Source organism: Varanus komodoensis, unplaced genomic scaffold, assembly GCF_004798865.1.
Source record: "Varanus komodoensis strain SLA01 unplaced genomic scaffold, ASM479886v1 scaffold64, whole genome shotgun sequence".
Lineage (NCBI taxonomy): Eukaryota > Metazoa > Chordata > Lepidosauria > Squamata > Varanidae > Varanus > Varanus komodoensis.
Genome location: NW_025336273.1, coordinates 3,659,286 through 3,676,889, shown reverse-complemented (window position 1 = coordinate 3,676,889; position 17,604 = coordinate 3,659,286). Strand labels below are relative to the sequence as shown.

The 17,604-nt window shown below is 62.3% G+C and overlaps 1 protein-coding gene across 1 annotated transcript in view; it reads right to left on the bottom strand.

Annotated features, from left to right (window-relative positions):
- Nucleotides 1–15,934, bottom strand: part of SCARA5 (scavenger receptor class A member 5) — a 73,176-nt gene extending 57,242 nt beyond the window's left edge. The window contains exons 1-2 of the mRNA XM_044450306.1: nucleotides 15,817–15,934; nucleotides 288–410 (exon numbers count right to left, since the gene is read on the bottom strand). Coding sequence (XP_044306241.1) covers nucleotides 288–410; nucleotides 15,817–15,934 — 241 coding nt within the window. The remainder of the gene's footprint in view (nucleotides 1–287; nucleotides 411–15,816) is intronic.
- Between the last annotated feature and the right edge of the window lie 1,670 nt (nucleotides 15,935–17,604).

Here is a 17,604-nt window from a genome sequence, read left to right as displayed (position 1 = left end):
CCAGCCAGCAGAAGCGCCACTGCGAGCTTCCAGGGGAAACGGGAACCTCGCCGGGTGCGAAGGAAGCACCCCGTCTCCGGGGAGAGGGTGGCGTTCCCTTCCCCGCATCTCTGGCTTCCTCCACGACCACCTGCTCTGAGCACAGCTGAGGCTGAGGGGCTCGCAAAGGCCTCCCCGCAAAGGCCTCCCCGGCAAGGCGCGCCCTCGCTGGCCAGGGGGACGCCACCGCCACACCTGCCCCAGGCATGGTCTGGGGCAGCCCCCTTCCACCACGCAGCCGGCCTTACCTGCGAGGATGAAAACTCCCACGAGGATCAGGAACACGAGGAGGTAGAGCCCAACCACGGCGTATTTAAGGGCGGCCAAGGATCCGGGGTGGCTGCAGGGGCCGGGAGACCGCTTCCTGCTGCCTGCACCTGTGGGGGGCGGGAGGCGGGGCTGATTAGGAGAACCCGTGGGCCTTCGTGCTTCCGTGGCTCCTCCGGGCGGGGTGCCCGCCTCATTTTGTGGGCACGAGGCATGGGAAGCCCTCCTGGCCCGGCCAGCAGCAGCCCTCGGACAGGGCAGGGGCTTTCGCCCGTGGCCCCGACCTTTCAGACCGGACCTGGCCGTTCAAGCTGGGCCCTCTTTGAGCAGCAGAAGCACCTGCCCAGTACGAGGCAGGCCTCCCAGTCCGCAGGGGGAGGAACATCCCCAAGGAGCGACCCAAACCGCCCCCCACCCTGCGAGCAGAACGACCCGTTGCAGCTTCGGATGACGCATCTCAACACGCCCTGGGATATCTCTGGGGATCCCCGCAGAGGGTCTTAAAGCCCCTCTCCTCAAAAGAGCTAAGGGGGTGCCCCCAGGGGCCGCATCCTCCCTGCAGGACGGCGCTCCAGTTCCTTCCTGCAGATGCAGAGCAACTGAGGGAGACACGCCAGCGGCTTTTCCGAATGCCCAGGCGAGCCCCGTTTCAAGGCCGCCTGGCCCTGAGCCGCTGCTGCAGGGAGCGGCAAGGGGGCTCCTCGGAGGAAGGGCTCCGCGGGGCTCTGCAGGGCAGGATCGGAGCCCGGTCCCGGCGGCTTGGCCCGGCCCAGCCCGATTTCCCTGACCCCATTCCACGTGAACGGTGCGGCTTGGAGGGAGACGTCCAATCCATTTTCACAGCCCCACGAAATTAGATTTTCCCACTCCAGAAATTACGTAAATAAATGCTCAGCAATCTTGCCCCAAGCACCGCGTGCTGCTTTTCTGGACACACTCAGAAAGACCTGCACTTTGGTCAACAAATTAATGTTATTCGATTAGCGGAAATCTAAATGCAATTCAATCCACTCCGGATTTCTCTTTGAACGCCAAGTCCGGACGCTGTTTCAATGCTTCTCGCAAAGGGGGTCGTGCGTTCCACGACCGAACAGCTCTCTTGGCCAGGGCACCGATCCTCACGTCCCGTCCCCTGCCCTTTCCCCCGCTCGTTCTAGTTCTGCCGTAGAAGCACCGGGGCAAAGTCCGGCTGCCCTCTGAGCATATCTGCAGGCGCTGGGCTCTCGCCCACGGGCTTCCCGGGGGCACGTGCAGCGGCTCACGGAGGGCATCGCACCCCCAGTGTCCGCGTGTGAAGTGTCTTGGCGCTGCTCACAGAAACACGAGGCGTGTGCCAGCCACTCAGCTGGGCTGGGACCACCCAGCAGGGTTGTTGTGAGGGCAAGCATTGTGAGGCTGTTTGTCCGTGGGAAGGAGCTCTCTGCACGCGGGAAGGTGCTGCAGCATCGCTTGATAATAACTGAATGGGGAGGAGGGGGGTGACTTTGGGGCTCAGCAAGTGTGTCTTTTGTTTCTCGCTGCCCAGGGAAGCTGCCCCCCTTGCTCCCCATGGGATGGTATCAGTTTGGCGGGTGGCCCTCTCCGGATCAGAGGGAGGGAGGGGGAGGCATGCTTGCAGTGGGACCCCCGGGGCTGAGGCAAGAGCAGGGGAGAGAACAGCTCACGAAGAAGGTTTAACGAGAGCTCTTGGAAAACATGCTTTGAAAAAAGAATCTGGCAGGAGAAATTTCTCACAAATGTTTTGCCTATAGGAGCGATCAAATGCGTGGCTCCGGAGCCAAGGTTTGCCGCAGAACAATATCGTTTCAAGCAATATCGGCTTGAAAAACAGGCAGGAAATACAGAAACGGGGAAGAGTTTGAAGCTGCTTGCAATGGAATCTGTTCCTGCAAAGTCACAGTTAATTTAGCAGACACCACATTGGGAGCTTCACCCCCCACCCCCCGATTTGTATCCTGCCTTTTTCCCACAAAGGGCTCAAGGCAGCTGACATCATTCTCCTCCTCCATCTTATCCCCACAACAACAACCCTGTGAGGTAGGCTGGGCTGAGGGCCTGTGACTGGCCCAGAGTCACCCAGCTGGCTCCATGGCCGAGCGGGGACTCGAACCCGGATCGCCTGAGCCCCAGTCCCGTGCTCTTCACCACGACGCCATGCTGCCTCCAGAGCTTGGAGGTCTCTTGACACTGGAGCAGCTCCCCAACCCATCGCGGGAAGGCTGTTGGCGCAGCCCCACGCTCTCGGCTCCCGGGTAAATGTCAGGGCAACCGGCCTGCACCCTGCGCCCGGAAACTCCCCGCCGAAGGAATTGCGCCGGGCACCCGCAACGTGTGCATGGCTGCCTTGCCTCGGGAGCCGTCCTGGTGGCCCTGGCGGAACCGGGCCGGGCCGCACGATCCGTGGCCCCTGGTGCAGCCCGCTCGGCGCATGGACGCTCCCGGGCCCGGTGCCGGCAGCGTCTCCGGGCAGGGCGGGGAGCGCTGCTGCCGGCCTGCGTGGACACGGCAGAGCCATGCCCTGGCCCAGGGAGGCTCCCCTGAGGAGAGGCGCCACCCGGCAGCCTGGCCTGCCCCCGGGGAAACCTGGCCACCGAGGGCTTCGTCTTCTGACGCAGACTCCTTGCCGGAAGGACCACATGGCTGCTTCGCTCGCCTTCGCTGCACCACGTACCCGGCCCGGCCCGGGCGCAAGGCAGAGCAAAGGAGAGGGGCAGGCGGGACAGGGGGAGGCCGACGCAGAGAACGGGCAAGACTCCTTGGCCCATCTCTCGCTTGGCCCTGGGCTGTCCTGTATTCATCTCCTGCCCTTTCTGCTTCCTAGGAACTCGAGGCCGCTCACGTAATTCGCCCCCCCGACAACAACAGCCCTGCAAGGTAGGTTGGGCTGGGCGGCTGTGCCTTCAGGGCTGAGTGGGGACCGGCCCCGTACGGCACCTGGCCCACCGCACCTCACGGGTGCTCCCGATTCCAGACCTTCTCTGAATGGGCGGGAAAGCACCGGCCCCAGCGCAGAGCCCTGCGGGTCTCCACGGGGGTCCTCTCCCCATCAGGAGAAGCGGCCACTTGTTCCCACCTGGCCTTCTGCTCTTGAACCAGTTAGCGATCCGAAAGAGGACCCCCCCACCGCCACCTGGCCACCCTTTTACTCCATGACTGCTTAGCCGGCTCAGGAGCCTCTGGAGAGGGGCCCTGCCAAACTTTCGGAAGTCCAAATGAACACCGCCCGCCAGATCACCCTGTCTGTCCACATCTCAAAGACCTCTGAAAAGCCAGTGAGGCAGGAGGTACACCTGCCCCGAATGCCCACCCCTTCGGCCCCTTTCCCCAGCGGATGATGCCACGTCAGCGGCCACGGCCCCACACATCCTCCGGGGGAGCTGAGACGCCCCGTGCTTTCAAGCAACAGACCAGCACCAGAGGGTCTGCAAGCCGCCCCGGGAAGGCAGCCTGGTCCTCCAGAGAGCCGACAACCTGGAACCTCATCCCAAAGGAGTGCGGGAGCCCGAACCGAAGCGAGGCTTCACCAGGAGCATGGTGGGGTTCAGGGCAGGCGTGGCCAGGCCCCTGCAGAGGCGGCTGGACTCGCCCTCTGCCCGTCGTGGCCCCCGCTGGGTCGCCAGCACCTCGCTCCGGCACCGGCTGTGGTGCTGAGAAGCGCTGCGGACACCCGGCTCTCCTGCCGCCCAGCTCTTTCCCTGCCAGGATGCCGTGGGGCAGCGATGAGAATACAGACAGGACACACCGAGGGCAGACCCCGTGAGGGAGGGCTTGCAGGAGGGTCTTCCCCACGGGCCCGCAGCAAGCCGCGCGCCTAGCCACGGCTGCTTCCCGAGAGGGGGAAGCGGGCGCTCGTCGCAAGCTCCGCACTCGCGGACACGGCTCCGAGCCCACCTGCAGGACTATCCCGCGCGCGTCGGCAACCCGTGCGAATGTCTGCGGAGCCGAATGCAGGCAAGAGCGCTCCTCAAAAACCGTCAACACGCTCCTGAACGTGTGTTCGAAAGGACAATTACAGGACACGTCCAAATGGGGTGCCGGAAGCACAGTCCCTCGCTGCAAAAGGCCCGGTCGGATACTCTTGGGGGGGCATTCCTTGGACGTTCTCGTGTGCTGACCCTGGGGGCCGAGGCCCCTCCGCAACGATGCTGCTAACGACGGGGCCGAGTGCGCCTGGCGGGCAGCGCACACGCCGGCAGCCACAGCCCGATTCCTTCCCGAAGTGCGCTCTGAGGAGAGCGACAGTGCTGTCGGCCGCACAACCTCTGGGCTCCGCTCGGCACGGGAGATTGGCCAGCAGTGGAGGCACGATGGGGGGGGGGGTCCAGAATCACACACGCTGTGGAGGAGGAAGAGCGGGAGGCCTTCGTCTCCCTGCCCCCGGAGACTGGAACCTGGCCTCCTCCTGTGGAGCTGGATGGTGGGGCTCAGGACTGAGGAAAGGAAGCCCTTCTCCATGGGGCACGGGGTTCAGCGGAGGATTCCCCGCAGGGCGTGGTGGGGGCCACCAGGTTGGGGGGCCGTGGACGGGGACTGGGCGGGAAGGCCATCCGCGGCTGCTAGTCCTCAGGCTGGCATGCTTCAGGCCATTCCGGGCCAGACGTGCCTCGGGTTTTTCCACCTCGAAATCGGGGCTGGGGCGAGACACAGAAGCACGGGCCCCGCTTGCTTCCCTCCGGCCGTTGCTTCCGATGCCCCTTTCCCCTCCGGTGCCCATTCACCTCCGACGCCCGTGAAGACCCGAATGGGCCGTGTGAAAGGGGGCCGAGGGACGCCGCTGCCCTCGGCCTGGGGGAGCTGCACCCCCACATCTGCCTTCGACAGACGGGAAGAGGCAGGAGCCGTGAGGAACGTCAGCGAGATGCCGACAGCTGGAACTCGTACAAAATCAGTGGGGCCAGGAGGAGCTGCGAGGCCCTGGAAGAAACGGGAGAAAATGCAGGGGGCGTGTGGGGTGGGAGCTGTGCAGGAGGCGGGAGGGACAGCAGCGGGGGGACCTGCAGCCCCCAGGAGCTGAGCTCAATCCAGTTGCCTTTGCTCTGTGGAGGCCAGAATGGTCAGGAAAGGGGCTTAAAAGTTGGGAGGGGAAGGGGGGGTGCTGACTGGCCGTCTCCATCACAGCAGCACCCGGGGGCTGCTGGGGGACCTGAGCCCTTCCCTGAAGAACTGGGCGGCTCGAGGGCCCCCAGGGTGAGTCTGGCTGTCCGTCATCACGTCTGTCGCCTGAACTCTTCACATGGTTTGTGACCTGCTTCCCCTGAGAAATGGAAGCCCCCCACTTTCCAATGGCGCAGAGTTTGCACGGATCCGTAGATGCCCTGGGGCGGGTCTGCCCCCTCACTGCCACCGCCCCTGCCGCTGCGCCCCCTCATCCTCGCTGGACTGGCCAAGGGGCTGCAGCTCTGCGTGGCAGCTGCCCCCGCCGCCCTGGTCTGGGCAGAGGGAGCGCAGGTGTGTGGGGAGCACGCCATGGGGCAGGAGGGGCGCAGGCCCTGAGCCTCGGCCAGCCCGCTCTGGCTCTCTGCAGTACCGGTGGCGCTTCCCTGTGCCCCCTCCCAAGTTGCACGGGCCTCCCCAGGCAAATGCGGCCAGCCCGATCTCCTCCCCACGCGTCCGAGTGGGGCTTCAGACCACGGGCCGTTGGTTAATCGCGGGGGCAGGCCGAGAGCCACGACCTCCGAAGAAAAGGCCGCACGTGGGTCGTGGGCTCCGGGCGACGGGGGCCGTGCGCTGCCTGCTTTTATCTGTGGAGGGCAGTGGGCGCGTTCCTGCAGTTCCTGTGTCCGTGTCACACACATTTTGGCGGTGGCAGAAATCCAGGAGGTGAGACGAGACGAGACGGCAGCCTCCTTCTCCCTCTTGGGCCCGTTTCGGCGCATTCCCACCAGAAAGCACGCGGCACCGTCCAACCCGTGCTGAAGGGGCAGGGGGTGCGTCGCGAGGCGGCTTTGTGCAAAATGTGAGCATTGGTCTGCAAAACTAACGTCTGATCTCTGCCCCATCCGTTTTCCCTCTCCGTGGCTTCTGCTGCATCCAACCTGGGTGGCCATGTGGCACCAAGGACCTGCGCCGCCCCCCCCCGGGGAAGCGCTGCCATTGGTTACATGGATACTGGATCCCCTCCCACCCACGCCCAGACCACAACTGGGGAAGTGCTAGGAAAACGGGGGGGGGCTGTCCCCCCAATGCCCCACCAACAGCCACGAGTGAAGGCACTATAAATTCCTCCTCTAGGAAAGCCCAGAGACACACGTGCACGCACACACACACACACACATGCGGATCCCTAAAGCAGCACAAGATTCCCATAAAATGGCCCCATGCACTCCTATGGAGCAGGGAGGGGCAGGGGCCCTCTGGCCCCCCTGGAAGGCCAGACTGGGGCCCCCGGGAGCCCACTGGCAAGTGGGGTTCTGTACCCCCGTTACGGGGAACGCCAGGAGCTGCAGCCTGTGGCTCTCCAACTGTGGCGTTCAAATGGCACCTGCCACACTCCAAGGGGGAGGCGAGCCCTCTGCCCCATCCCGTGCCCCACAAGAGCCGCACGTTTTCCTTGGCAAGGAGATCTGGAAGAAGGCACACGGAAAAGGATCCAGCCCTTTCGGGCTTTGGCCGTGGTGCGATTCTCACGGCTTCCCACCCACGGCGACACGGCTGCATCCAACCGTGTTTGGAACAGCTTGCCTGGCCATCTGAAGGGGCAACCCGATCCATGTTCCCCGTACGACTGGCGGGCGCATGCCGCGAGCTGCGGGACCTTTTCCTGCTGAGGCATGTGCAGGATTGGCCCTCGATCACCAGAGGCAGAGTCCCCGCTGACCTCCAGTTCCAGAATGAAAAGGGAATCCAAGTTTTCCTGGAACCTGCTTTAAAATGCAGCAACTCGGTCAAAGGAATGAAACAAACCAGACCCGACTTAAAAAATAAAACATTCCTTCAATCCCAAACATGAAATGCTTTAAATTCAGTTTTCATCCATTCGACTTCAGAAAAATCCAGTTCTTTACTCATTTATCTCTGGCATTTTGTACTGCATCTTTTCCTTGGAATGCTGCCGCAGTTGTAAAACTTGCGTGGAGAGGACCGAGCCCTGGGAATTCGCCCATTCGCAAAGAGCCAACTTCAGGAAGCGCCCGTTTTCACTGCCTCTGATGCTGCAAAACGAGGCCACCCTCCTGTTGTCCTTTCGTTGCTGCTGATCGTATGGAAGCGGCTCACCCTCAGCAGGGACCGGAATCGCGATGGGCATTTTGGGATGGACGCCTTCCAACTTTCTTGCATGCTTGGAAAAGCTAACGCACCAAACCAAACTCATCGCTTCCCACAAGCTGGTGCCTTCAAGTCAGATGGGGTGGACCACAGCACTCATCATCCCCAGCCAGCTGCACTGGCTGGGGATGATAAATGTTGTAGTTCGAGGCATGCAACGGGGGGCAGCAGCTGGGGCAACTTTGAGCTGGAACTGTGGGTGAGGCCGAGCCGTGACCCGCTTCTTCGGCCGAGGCGGCCCGCTCTTGCCCGCACCTCCCCTGCCGCCAGGCACCCGTGTGGACCGGCCTTCTCAGCTCTCCAGCTGCACGCTTCCTTTAATGCTCAGACGAGGCATTACATAAATCCCCTCTTCACCTTTTGCGTCCTGACTCAGATCTTTTACTATCTGGCCTCTTGCTCGGTTCACGGTTTTGAACCGCTCCAAACAAAGCACAGTTAAAACAAAGGGCTTGGGAGGCGCACAGACCACGGCACTCGGGCAGCTTCAAGAAGAGCTTTCTGGGCAGATGCCTTTACGGGGTAAAGTTTATCCTGTAATCTTTCCCTGTAAACCAGATTTTATTTCTCCCCATAAACTCCAAGCCCAATTTCTCTCTCTCTCTCTCTCTCTCTCTCTCTCTCTCTCTCTCTCTCACACACACACATGTTCATGCACAAACAGCGTAACTTAACATATCCAGAATCTTGCCTGAAACCCTGAGGGCTAGCTGCAGCTGTCAGTCAGCGCTGGCACCACTGGCCTGAATGGACCGGCACCTTGACTCCTGAGGCAGCCTCCTCCTCAGTTCCTACACTACGTTACAAGTAGGATCCACAGTGCACCCCCCCCCCGCCGTGCGCATGGCTGTGAGCAGCTCAGACAGTTTTGCTTCCCTTCTAGATCAAGCGCAGCTTTCCATGGTGCCCGAGTCCAGACAAACTCCGCTTAATCATAGCAACGGCCCCTCGAATAAAGCAGCCGCCAGGCTGCGGTTGATGGAGTTGGCTTGTTTCAACAAACCACAGTTTACATTTGCTTTCCCCAGCCCAGTGCCCTCTGGACGTCAGAAAATTGCAAGCCTGAGCTTTCTTTCACAACTTTCATGATTGAGTGAGTTCACTTTGTGAACTTTTCTGTGCGAGCACAAAAAGCACAGATTGCGACTGGGGGCACGAATCCAAGAGAGGCGGGCCGGCAAGCAACAGGCTGGCCGGACGAGAGCGCTGATGTTCAGCCCTGCCTCGCACCGATGTGGCCGGACACAGTTTGCTTGGGCTGAAATGTCAGATGTTTGGCCACACGTTCTGGGGGTTCAGGGGTGAAGGAAGGAAAGAAGCCACATGGCTTGGTTTTGAGGGGCTGGAATGTACGGCAGGGGCAGAGAGAGTGGAATTAAGCAAAGCTCCTTCTATCTTCTTGTCTTTTCTTTTCCCCAGAATTCTTGCTGTCACGGTCCTTCTGCAGGGAGATGCAGCTAAGACAAGAACGCACGCCGGCACATCCCTGAGCGACCGCGTCGAAATGAAGTATAACTTGGAACCAGAGAATCACAGAATGGTAGAGTTGGAGCGGGCCAAGAAGGCCTTGGAGTCCAACCTCTGCTGCTGCAGGACACCAGTTCACCCCATCCCACTCAAATGACCGTCCAGTTTCTTTTTGAATGCCTCCAGTATGGGGGAGCCCCCCACCCCTCCAGGCAGCTGGTCCCACTGCCGTGTTGCTCTGGCAGTGAGGAAGCTTTTCCTGATGTCCAGCCTGGATCTGGGTTCTTGCAGCATGAACTGATTCTTCCGCGTTCTGCATTCCGGCACCAGCGAGAAGAGATCTTGGCCTTCCTCTTTGGGGCAGCCTTGGAGGGACTTCCAGAGGGAGATCATGTCCCCCGTCGGCCTTCTCTTCTCGAGGCTGAGCATGCGCCGTTCTCTCCCTCTCTCCTCATAGCTTGATGGAGCCATGCTTAAGACTGTTGCGTTTGTCTTTCGGCAGCGAGTTCTGATTGCATCTCTGTCCAACCGGAAGGAGAGCGAGGGGGACACCAATGAAAAGGAAAGGGGGCAGAGGGCAAGCTCACAGCCCCTGCCCCACATGACTGGCCTTGGAAGGCCCATGGCAAGGCGTGGGTGGACCTTCTCTCTGCCATCCTCACCAGCCACTCCTGCTCCTCCTCCTCCTCCTCTTCCTCAGGGCTTCCCTTGCTTGCTGGCCCACAGTGTCTCCCCCCCCCCCCCCCTTTACCTCCACCGTCGTCCCGGCCGGAGCAAGAGGCAGGGAGCCGGCAGGCTGCAGCAGGGAAGAGGAGGAGCGAGGCCAGGGGGTCGGGCAGCGGGGGGGCTGGGGGGGCAGGCATCCTTCCACGCTGGCCCGTGTGCAGCGCCTCCTGCCGGCCCAGTGCGGAGCTCACTGTGGGGAGCAAAACTTCTCCCAGCCCCTGCCAGCGCTCTCAGGAAAAGCCCCCCCCCCCCCGGCACAAAGCCTCTCCCTCTGCATTGCCGACGGGCTAAGCCAAGCGGGGCGTCAGGCGTGAGCAGAGCCGGCCGCTCGGGGGACGGTGCTTGTGAAGGGCTGCAGCTGGGGCTGAAACCGCGGGGCGCCGAGGTCACCCTTGTGCCAGCACAGCCCGAGCGGCACCCCCGGAGAAAACGCTGCGCTTGCAACCGGGAACTCTGGGGAGGGGTGCTAAAGGGGGAGCCCCTCCCCATCCTGTCCCCGGCCAAGCGGATGGGAACGGATGCCTCCTGCCGAGGAGAGCCGCCACATTTTCCCCGCCACCAACGCGGGAGCCCTTGAGGAGCACGAGCGAGACTGGCCGGATCAGCAGAAGCAGCCGCTCCCAGCCCAAGGGGGCAGCTGCTGTGTGAGGGGCAGCCCCCCCGGGTCCTTGCTCGCGGGCAACAGAACGCGGGGAGCGTCTCCAGCGGAAGGCCCAGCTGCCAAACGCCTGAGCCGAGCCGAAGCGAAGCGTCTCCGGCCTGCACACGCGGCCGGCTGTTGGCGACGTCCTGGCGGAAGCCACAAGCCAGCGGCCGGCATGTCGAGCGCATTCTAATGCGGGCGCTCCACTTTTGCTGGCAGGGCAATGGAACATGGAGGCGCTATGGGTAAGACCGACCTGCTGCTTTCGCGGCTGACTTTTCGAGTGCACGATCGGGCAGCGGGTGGCCTGCATCTCGCTTTCTTCACCTGGCCAGTTGCAACAAAGCTTCGAAAGACGGCGCCAGCATCTAGCGCTACCTAGGCAGGACCAACTTCGGAACGGTGGTGGCATCCCTCCGTTCTCCTGCAGACACGGCGGTATTAAGGGCCATCTGAGCAGAGGAAGCCACACTTGGGCCGAGATGTGGAGAAAATGCCGACGACGAAATTCAGATCGGGGGACGCCACGACGCTGTGATGTTTTAATCAGCGGAATATTACCTCCTGCTGGTCTGACCTGGAGGATCAAGGTGTTCCAGGCCGGACCAGCATCAAAGGCGTGCGTGCTGGGCACCTGGCCGGGCCCGTGGCCCAGCAGGAGCCCGGCTCCTCCCCTCCTCCACAGCGGGCCGCTCGCTCTTCCCCAGACAATGGCAACGCTGCAGAGGAGGAGCTGGGGGGGCCCCGGGCCTGGCTGGCTTGCTCCCCAGTTTCCTGCCTCCCCTGAGGGGTGTGCTGACGTGGGGCGGGCAGCTCGTCCGAGCAAGACGGACTTCCTGCCCACTTCAGCGCCAATGAGTCCGTGGCAGCAGGCAGTTTGTACAAAACTGACCAGTTTGATGCTTCTTGCGTGCCACTTTGAAGAAATGTGCAAAATACAGTGACTTGTACAATGTGTGTGAAACGACACGAATTCTACCAATGTACATAGAAGCATAGAAACAGAGCAAGTCAGAAGGGGCTCCGGTGCCATCTAGTCTGACCCCGGCTCCAGCCAACTCCGCTCACGACATGCCCGCCATGTGCACGTTCAGCCTGTCCTTGAGCCCCCGCACCGAGGGGGCCTCAACGGTGCAAGTTGTGGCATTTGTGCAAAATCCTGCAGCTTTGTCAGAACATGCAGCCCCTCTTTGAGGTGGGAGTCCACGAGCCGGCCAGGCTGGCGGAACAGAGAGTCGCGGCCAGTGCCAGTGCCGGGCTGGCAAACCAGAGCCCGGGGGCCACACTGCAAAGGCATCGGCCTTTCGGCCCCCTCGGCACTCCTCCGACCCGCCCCTGCCGAGCCAGCAAGCGGCGGAGGGGATCGCGGCAGGGTGCGGGGCGCTCCGTGGGGCCCGTCCCACTCGCCTCTGCAGCCCTCCTCTGCTGGCCCGCCCGAGTCCCACATCCAGAGGCAGGGAGTTCCACGGAAAGGGGCCAGCGGCTGGCAGCTCCCCGTGCCAAGGGTCCACGTGGGACAGACTGTCCAGGGGTCCTGGTCCCACGCTGTGCAGGGCTTCCTGGACTAGTGCTAGGAACATAAACTTCAACCAGGGGAGCGCTTATTTATTTACTTAGAATATTTTTGCCCATCCTTAGTGCAAGGTCAGAGCTGAGCAAAGGAATCCTGGGGGAGGGGTGGTGAGAGGAGCAGCAGGGGGGCGTTTGCTGGATGTGTGGTCCCTGTTAAAAAGCCCCCTCCTCTCGTGCGGCTGGGGGTGGGTGCTGGGAAGGCACAGAACTTTTGCTGGCATGGAGGGGGGCCTCGCCTGCTCCGGCCCGGGGCGGCCTGACCGAGCCTGGACCACCTCGCCTGCAGGTGTGCAAGAGAGGGAGGCAGGCGGCAACAGCCCTGTGTGGGGAGAAGTGGGGAGAAGCAGCCCCGCTGCTGAGGCAGGAGCGCTGTGCAGGCCCAGGCACGCTCGGTTTAAGTGCAGACCGTGTGCCCACATGAAGCCAGAAGGGAGAAGCTGCCGGGAAGGGGGTCCCGTTGCCAGATCCCAGCAGAGGAGGTGCCTCCGGGGGCGGTGGGGGGGCGGATTGGGAGCCTCTCCATCGCAAGCATCCGACAGAGAGGTCACACTACTGCAGGGCCAGACAATCAAACCATAAGCAGGAACATCCTCTGCCCACGTCTGTGGCTCAGAAGGCCACCACTGCAGAGTTAAGTTCCCGGCGAGGGCACGTTATCACTGCAAAAATCTACTTCTGTGCGCATGGACAACTTCGGCTGTGCAGCCATCCGGGCCGTGCCTGGGCAGGACTGCCCAAGCCTTTGCCAGCCTTCCCGAGAGCCGCCAAGCACATGTGCCACGGCGACACTTGCAGAGCGCCGCGTTCTCGGATTTCCCAGGCGGCCAAGCGCCAGCCCCGCGGCACCCCGGCTGGGGGTGCAGGGGTGAGAATTTGCTCTTTGCTTGCAGAACATACGAGGGTGCCCAACAAACGCATACGCACAGGTATACCCACACTCCCTGCAAGCTGTCAGACCCACGCTCACATGCATCTTGTTCCCAGTTCCATCTGCCCAACGTCCTAACTTGCCACAAGCTCCCCCACAGACGCAGCCGGCCCCACTCTGCTCTGTGGGGAAAGCCGCGCTCATCTCTCGGCCGGCCGATCACCGCGCGCCCTCCATTCACACAGAGCAAGCAGTGCCTGCGAGCACGAGCAGGCCGGGCGTGAGACCCGGGCGAGACGGTGCCGGCAGTCTCAAACATCACCCGGTCCTCCGTCCAAACACCCACACGTTCCAGACCAACGTTTGAGTGAAGAGGCCGTGTGTGGGATCCGCAACCGACTGCCTCTTCCAGCAAGGACTCAGGGCTGCTACTTGGCTGGCGAGGCGGACTGCTGGTCAGGCAGGGTTGTTGAAGCCTGGGAACAGACGGCCATCGTTTGGGCCCCTGAGAAGACAGGCTGCGCTGGGAGAAAAGGACGAGTTGCCGGGGGACTTGGAAGGCATGCGGAGACTTCCCCATCGGAACCAGTGGATTCTGGGGGTGGAACTCTTGGGAAAGGCAGAGCTCGGGCCCCGACCCGCTAGCCAGAAGCTTCCCTGAGCGGGTCACAAGATTTTGCTTTCTTTATAGGAAAGACGCTGCCCCCCTTTGATGGCGCGTTGCCAAGGGGTGGCCAGAAACAGAACTGTGGGCAGACAGACATGTGCAGGGGAGTAACTTCCGCTACGTCTTGAACACAATCCAGCCACTGTGGCTCCCCGAGGGCAGGACCAACTGCAGATCTGAACACAAGCCGGAGGTTGGCCGGCGTCTGCACCCTCCCAAATTTGCAACATGATGCACACCACAATAGCAACGCATTCAAAATGTATGTGAAAGATGCAAACATTCAAAATGGCTCACAAACATGCTTTAATCAATGGGACGAAAATGTAGACAATCCCCCAAAACCCACAACTGATGTGCACAACTGGGGAAATACCCACAAAATACACACACATTGTCATGAGAGAAGGAAAACAGAAACTCAGATCCTGACATGGGCGCAGACCAAATGAGCCTCGGGTGGGAAATGGGGAACCCACGAAGACCGAACTGGGCGGTCACACAGGATGGCCCTGCAGACTCGCTTCTTCCTGGGCAAGGCTGGCAGCGAGCGGCTTCAAGCCCCCTCCACTGCGCCTGACTGGCGTATTTCATTTATACTCCCCTTGTTTTCCTTCCGGGAATTGCTGGCGTCTTACACGGTCCTCCTCCTCACAAGAACCCTGTGAGGTGGGCCGGGCTGGCTGTCTGTGGCTGGCCCAGAGTCCCCCGGGGAGCAACGTGGCCGAGTGGAGCCTAGAACCCGGATCTCCTCGCTCCCAGTCTTACGCACGCACTGTCTTCCTCCAGTCCGACTCCCTCACCACTGCACCAGCTTGCTTGCTTCATGCGCTCATTTAAAGTTTTTCTGTGCTGTTCCATCACTGAAAGAGTCTCTGGACGGCTTGCAAAGAACAAGCTTCGGGGCTTTGGGCCCCAGCTGCTCCTCTGCTGCGTGGCCAGAGAGATGGGCGTGGAGACCTCTGGGGAATGCCTGGTCGCTTCCTGTGCTGGGGAGGCACAATCTGCAAGCCCAGCAGCCGCCGTGCTGCTCGAAAGCGCATGGATTCCCGTCCGAATCAAGGGAAGGAGTGAGGAAACGGCTCTGAAGTGGGAGCAAACCTTCCCGCTCAGCGCACAGCCGGAGAGAGGCCCGTCCGGCACCTGGGCCTCATGCAAGCCGCCTGACGGGGTGATAAAGTGCGGGCGAGAAGGGCCAACCTCCGCCTCACCTCGCACAGAAAATGGCAGCCCGGGCGCACGGCGCCCGAGCTCCCGCCGCATGCCACTGGCTCGGTGGCTGGCAGCCAGCCAGGGAGCACTTCTTCCGGGCTGGGCTGCCGCCCTCCGACACCCATGGGGACTCTCGGCCGGTCGGCTTCGTGCTGGCAGCGCCCCAGGAAGCATTGGTGGCGCTTCTGTGCCAGAAGAAGTATTCTTGGAGCAGAGGGGCCGGTGGTGCGGGGAGCTGTGCGGAATCACAAGAGCAAAGGCGGATCTGCGTCATCTTGGAAGGGCCCCGAGGTGGGGTGACGGCCACAGCCGCCGGCTCAGGATCCCGTTGCCCCCAGAGGCTCTGCCGTGGAAGGATCACGCGGCGGCCACTGAAGGGCGTCTGCCTGCCCATCCCAGGAAGAAGCCTCCTTGGTGCGGAGTTTGGGGTTCAGTCGCTCTTGCTAATAGCTATGTCACATTGCTATTTAATGACCTTTAAAACAGACCGTAAACCACCCTTCCTCCAGGAGGGATTCCAGGGCACAAGAATTCAGCACCAGAAGGGCGATTTTTAAAAACAACCGATTACCCATCGTGACAATAACAACAGACAGCGGGAAAGGTAACGCAACGACCCGCAAGAGCAGCACAAGACAACCCAGGAACGCCTGCACGGGAAGAAATGTGTCTGAAAGGAGCCGGTGCCGGATGAGCGCCCAACCTGAGGAAGAGATGGGCCTGGGAGGCAGCTGAGTCTGTGGAGAGCAGAGATGCGGAACGTGTGGGCCTCCGGATGGGCTTGTGCTGCATCTCCCATCGGCCTGTGCTGAGGTGTGGAGGGAGCTGCAGGCCACAGACTCCTGGGGCCACGCCAGAGCTGTTCCGCCTGACCCAGGCGGGTATCCTCCCGATGTGCTGGACGACAGCTCCCATCATTCCCGAGCAGGGTTGGGAAGGGTCTCCTGACTCCGGAGGACAGCTTCCCAGGTCCCTATTGTGGGGACGGGCCAAGGCGCCACCCCCTAGCCCCCCCCCTCTGGGCCTGGGGCAGCGTCCGTGCGTTGCCGCAGCTCCTCAACCGCCTCCACGGCCTCGGATCTCCCCAGCACTCACCGTCATCGCAGAGGTTCAGTTTGGACGCGTTCTTTCCCTCAGGCAGCTCCTCGAGGATGGACCCGTTCTCTCTCTCGCCCAAGGTGTGCAGGTACATGGCCTTGTTCTCCATCCCTGTCTCTGCGGGTGGCACACAGAGCGCTCAGTGAGAAGCTGGCAGGGGGTCCCGGGGACCGTGAGGCAGGGGCTGAGAAGCCCGCTCGGGGTGGCGAGGGGCGCGAAAGAGTCAGGGCGATGCCGTGCGCGGGACGCGGCCGCACGTGGGTGACCCCCGGCTCCCCAAAGAGAACAGAGGGAGAGTCGGAGGGGGCCGAGAGGACCCTCGAGACCCCCCCCCCACTCCTCCTCTGCGTGTGGCCACCCAGCGGGCTGCAGGCCTGCAACTTTCCAGCTGAGCAGCCCGCGGGCAAATGCATGTTTCCGGCGTGTGGCTGCAGGGGGCTGGGCATGTCCCATCTAAGCTGCACAGCATCACACTCTGGTGCGTCTCTTTCATGTCTCCTTCACGGAATCATCGTGCTGGAAGGGGCCCAGGAGGCCATCTGGTCCCGCTCCCGGCCCTGTGCGGGACTCAGGTCTCCCACCCAGATGCTAACCAGCCCTGACCCTGCTTAGCGGCCAGGATCAGGCAGGATCAGGCCCTGCGGGCTGTATGGCAGCTGGGCTCCAGCCAGACCTCCCGGAAGCTCACGGCAGGGTAGAGCATTGTCGCTGCGGCCGCAGCCCCTAGAGCCACACACGCACCGCCGTCTACTCTCCGGTCTGTCCAAAGGCACGTGGATTGAACCCGCCCACTTCTGTGCGCGCATCACGTGCTCTGCCACGGGGCCACGGCTGCTCCCTGCCGCAGAACGCAAGCCTTGCCCCAAGACCTCCCCTTAGGACGCGGGCTTTGGCACCTCAGACGGGGCAGCGCTCAGGGGAGGCTCATCCAGGAGTCCTTAACCCCCCTTGCTGGGCTGCCGCTCCTGCCCCCCAGCCCCCCTCGGGCACACTGGGCTGCAGTCTCCTCCTCGGCCAGGCTGGGCTCGGCACCGTTCCGCACGCCGGAGAGAGGCACCCGCTCGCCTCCAGCCAGGAGCACCGCGGGGGCGGGGGCCGGACGCTCGTGAGGAGCCACGTGTCCCACGGGCCGGGCAGGGGCTGTGAAGCCCCCAGGCGCTTGGCACCAACACGGAGCCAAACCAAGCCGGGGCAGGGGTGAACCAGGGGCGTGTCCCCCCCACTGTTATGCGGCTGCAGGGAGCCGGTGCGCAAGGGGACGTGGCTTGGTGCAAAGCATGCGCTTCACAGGAGTCCGGGCTCACCCTCGCCTCCTGGGCATCTCCAGTGCAAAGGGGAAGATTCGTTCATTTGATGAATCTGCTTAGGGAACGTTTACCCCATTCTTCACCCAAACAAGGCCCTCAAGAGTGGCCTGCCCCAGAGCAATCCTAAACCAATCCCTGCCCTCAAGTTTGCATCTAAAAGACGTGGCAGAAAAAGAAAAGAGTGGGGAGAGGGGAAAAGCAGCCAAGGTCAGGCCGCAGGTCATGTTTTCCCGGCAGGACCTTCCGTCCTCCTCAGGCTACATCGCCTGGGGAGCCCTTGGGCTCTCTCACACGAGGCATCCACGGCGAAAGGGGGCAGCGCTCTGAGAGGGGTGGCGTGCACTGGTGTCCTGCACCAGCGGGGCTTGGACCCGCGGGCCTCCCTGGCCCCGTCCAGCTCTGCGGTTCTGCGGTTCCATAACTGAAGGGACTGGCCGGAGGCTGTTGTTGACCCGGCCTCTTTGGGGTTCTG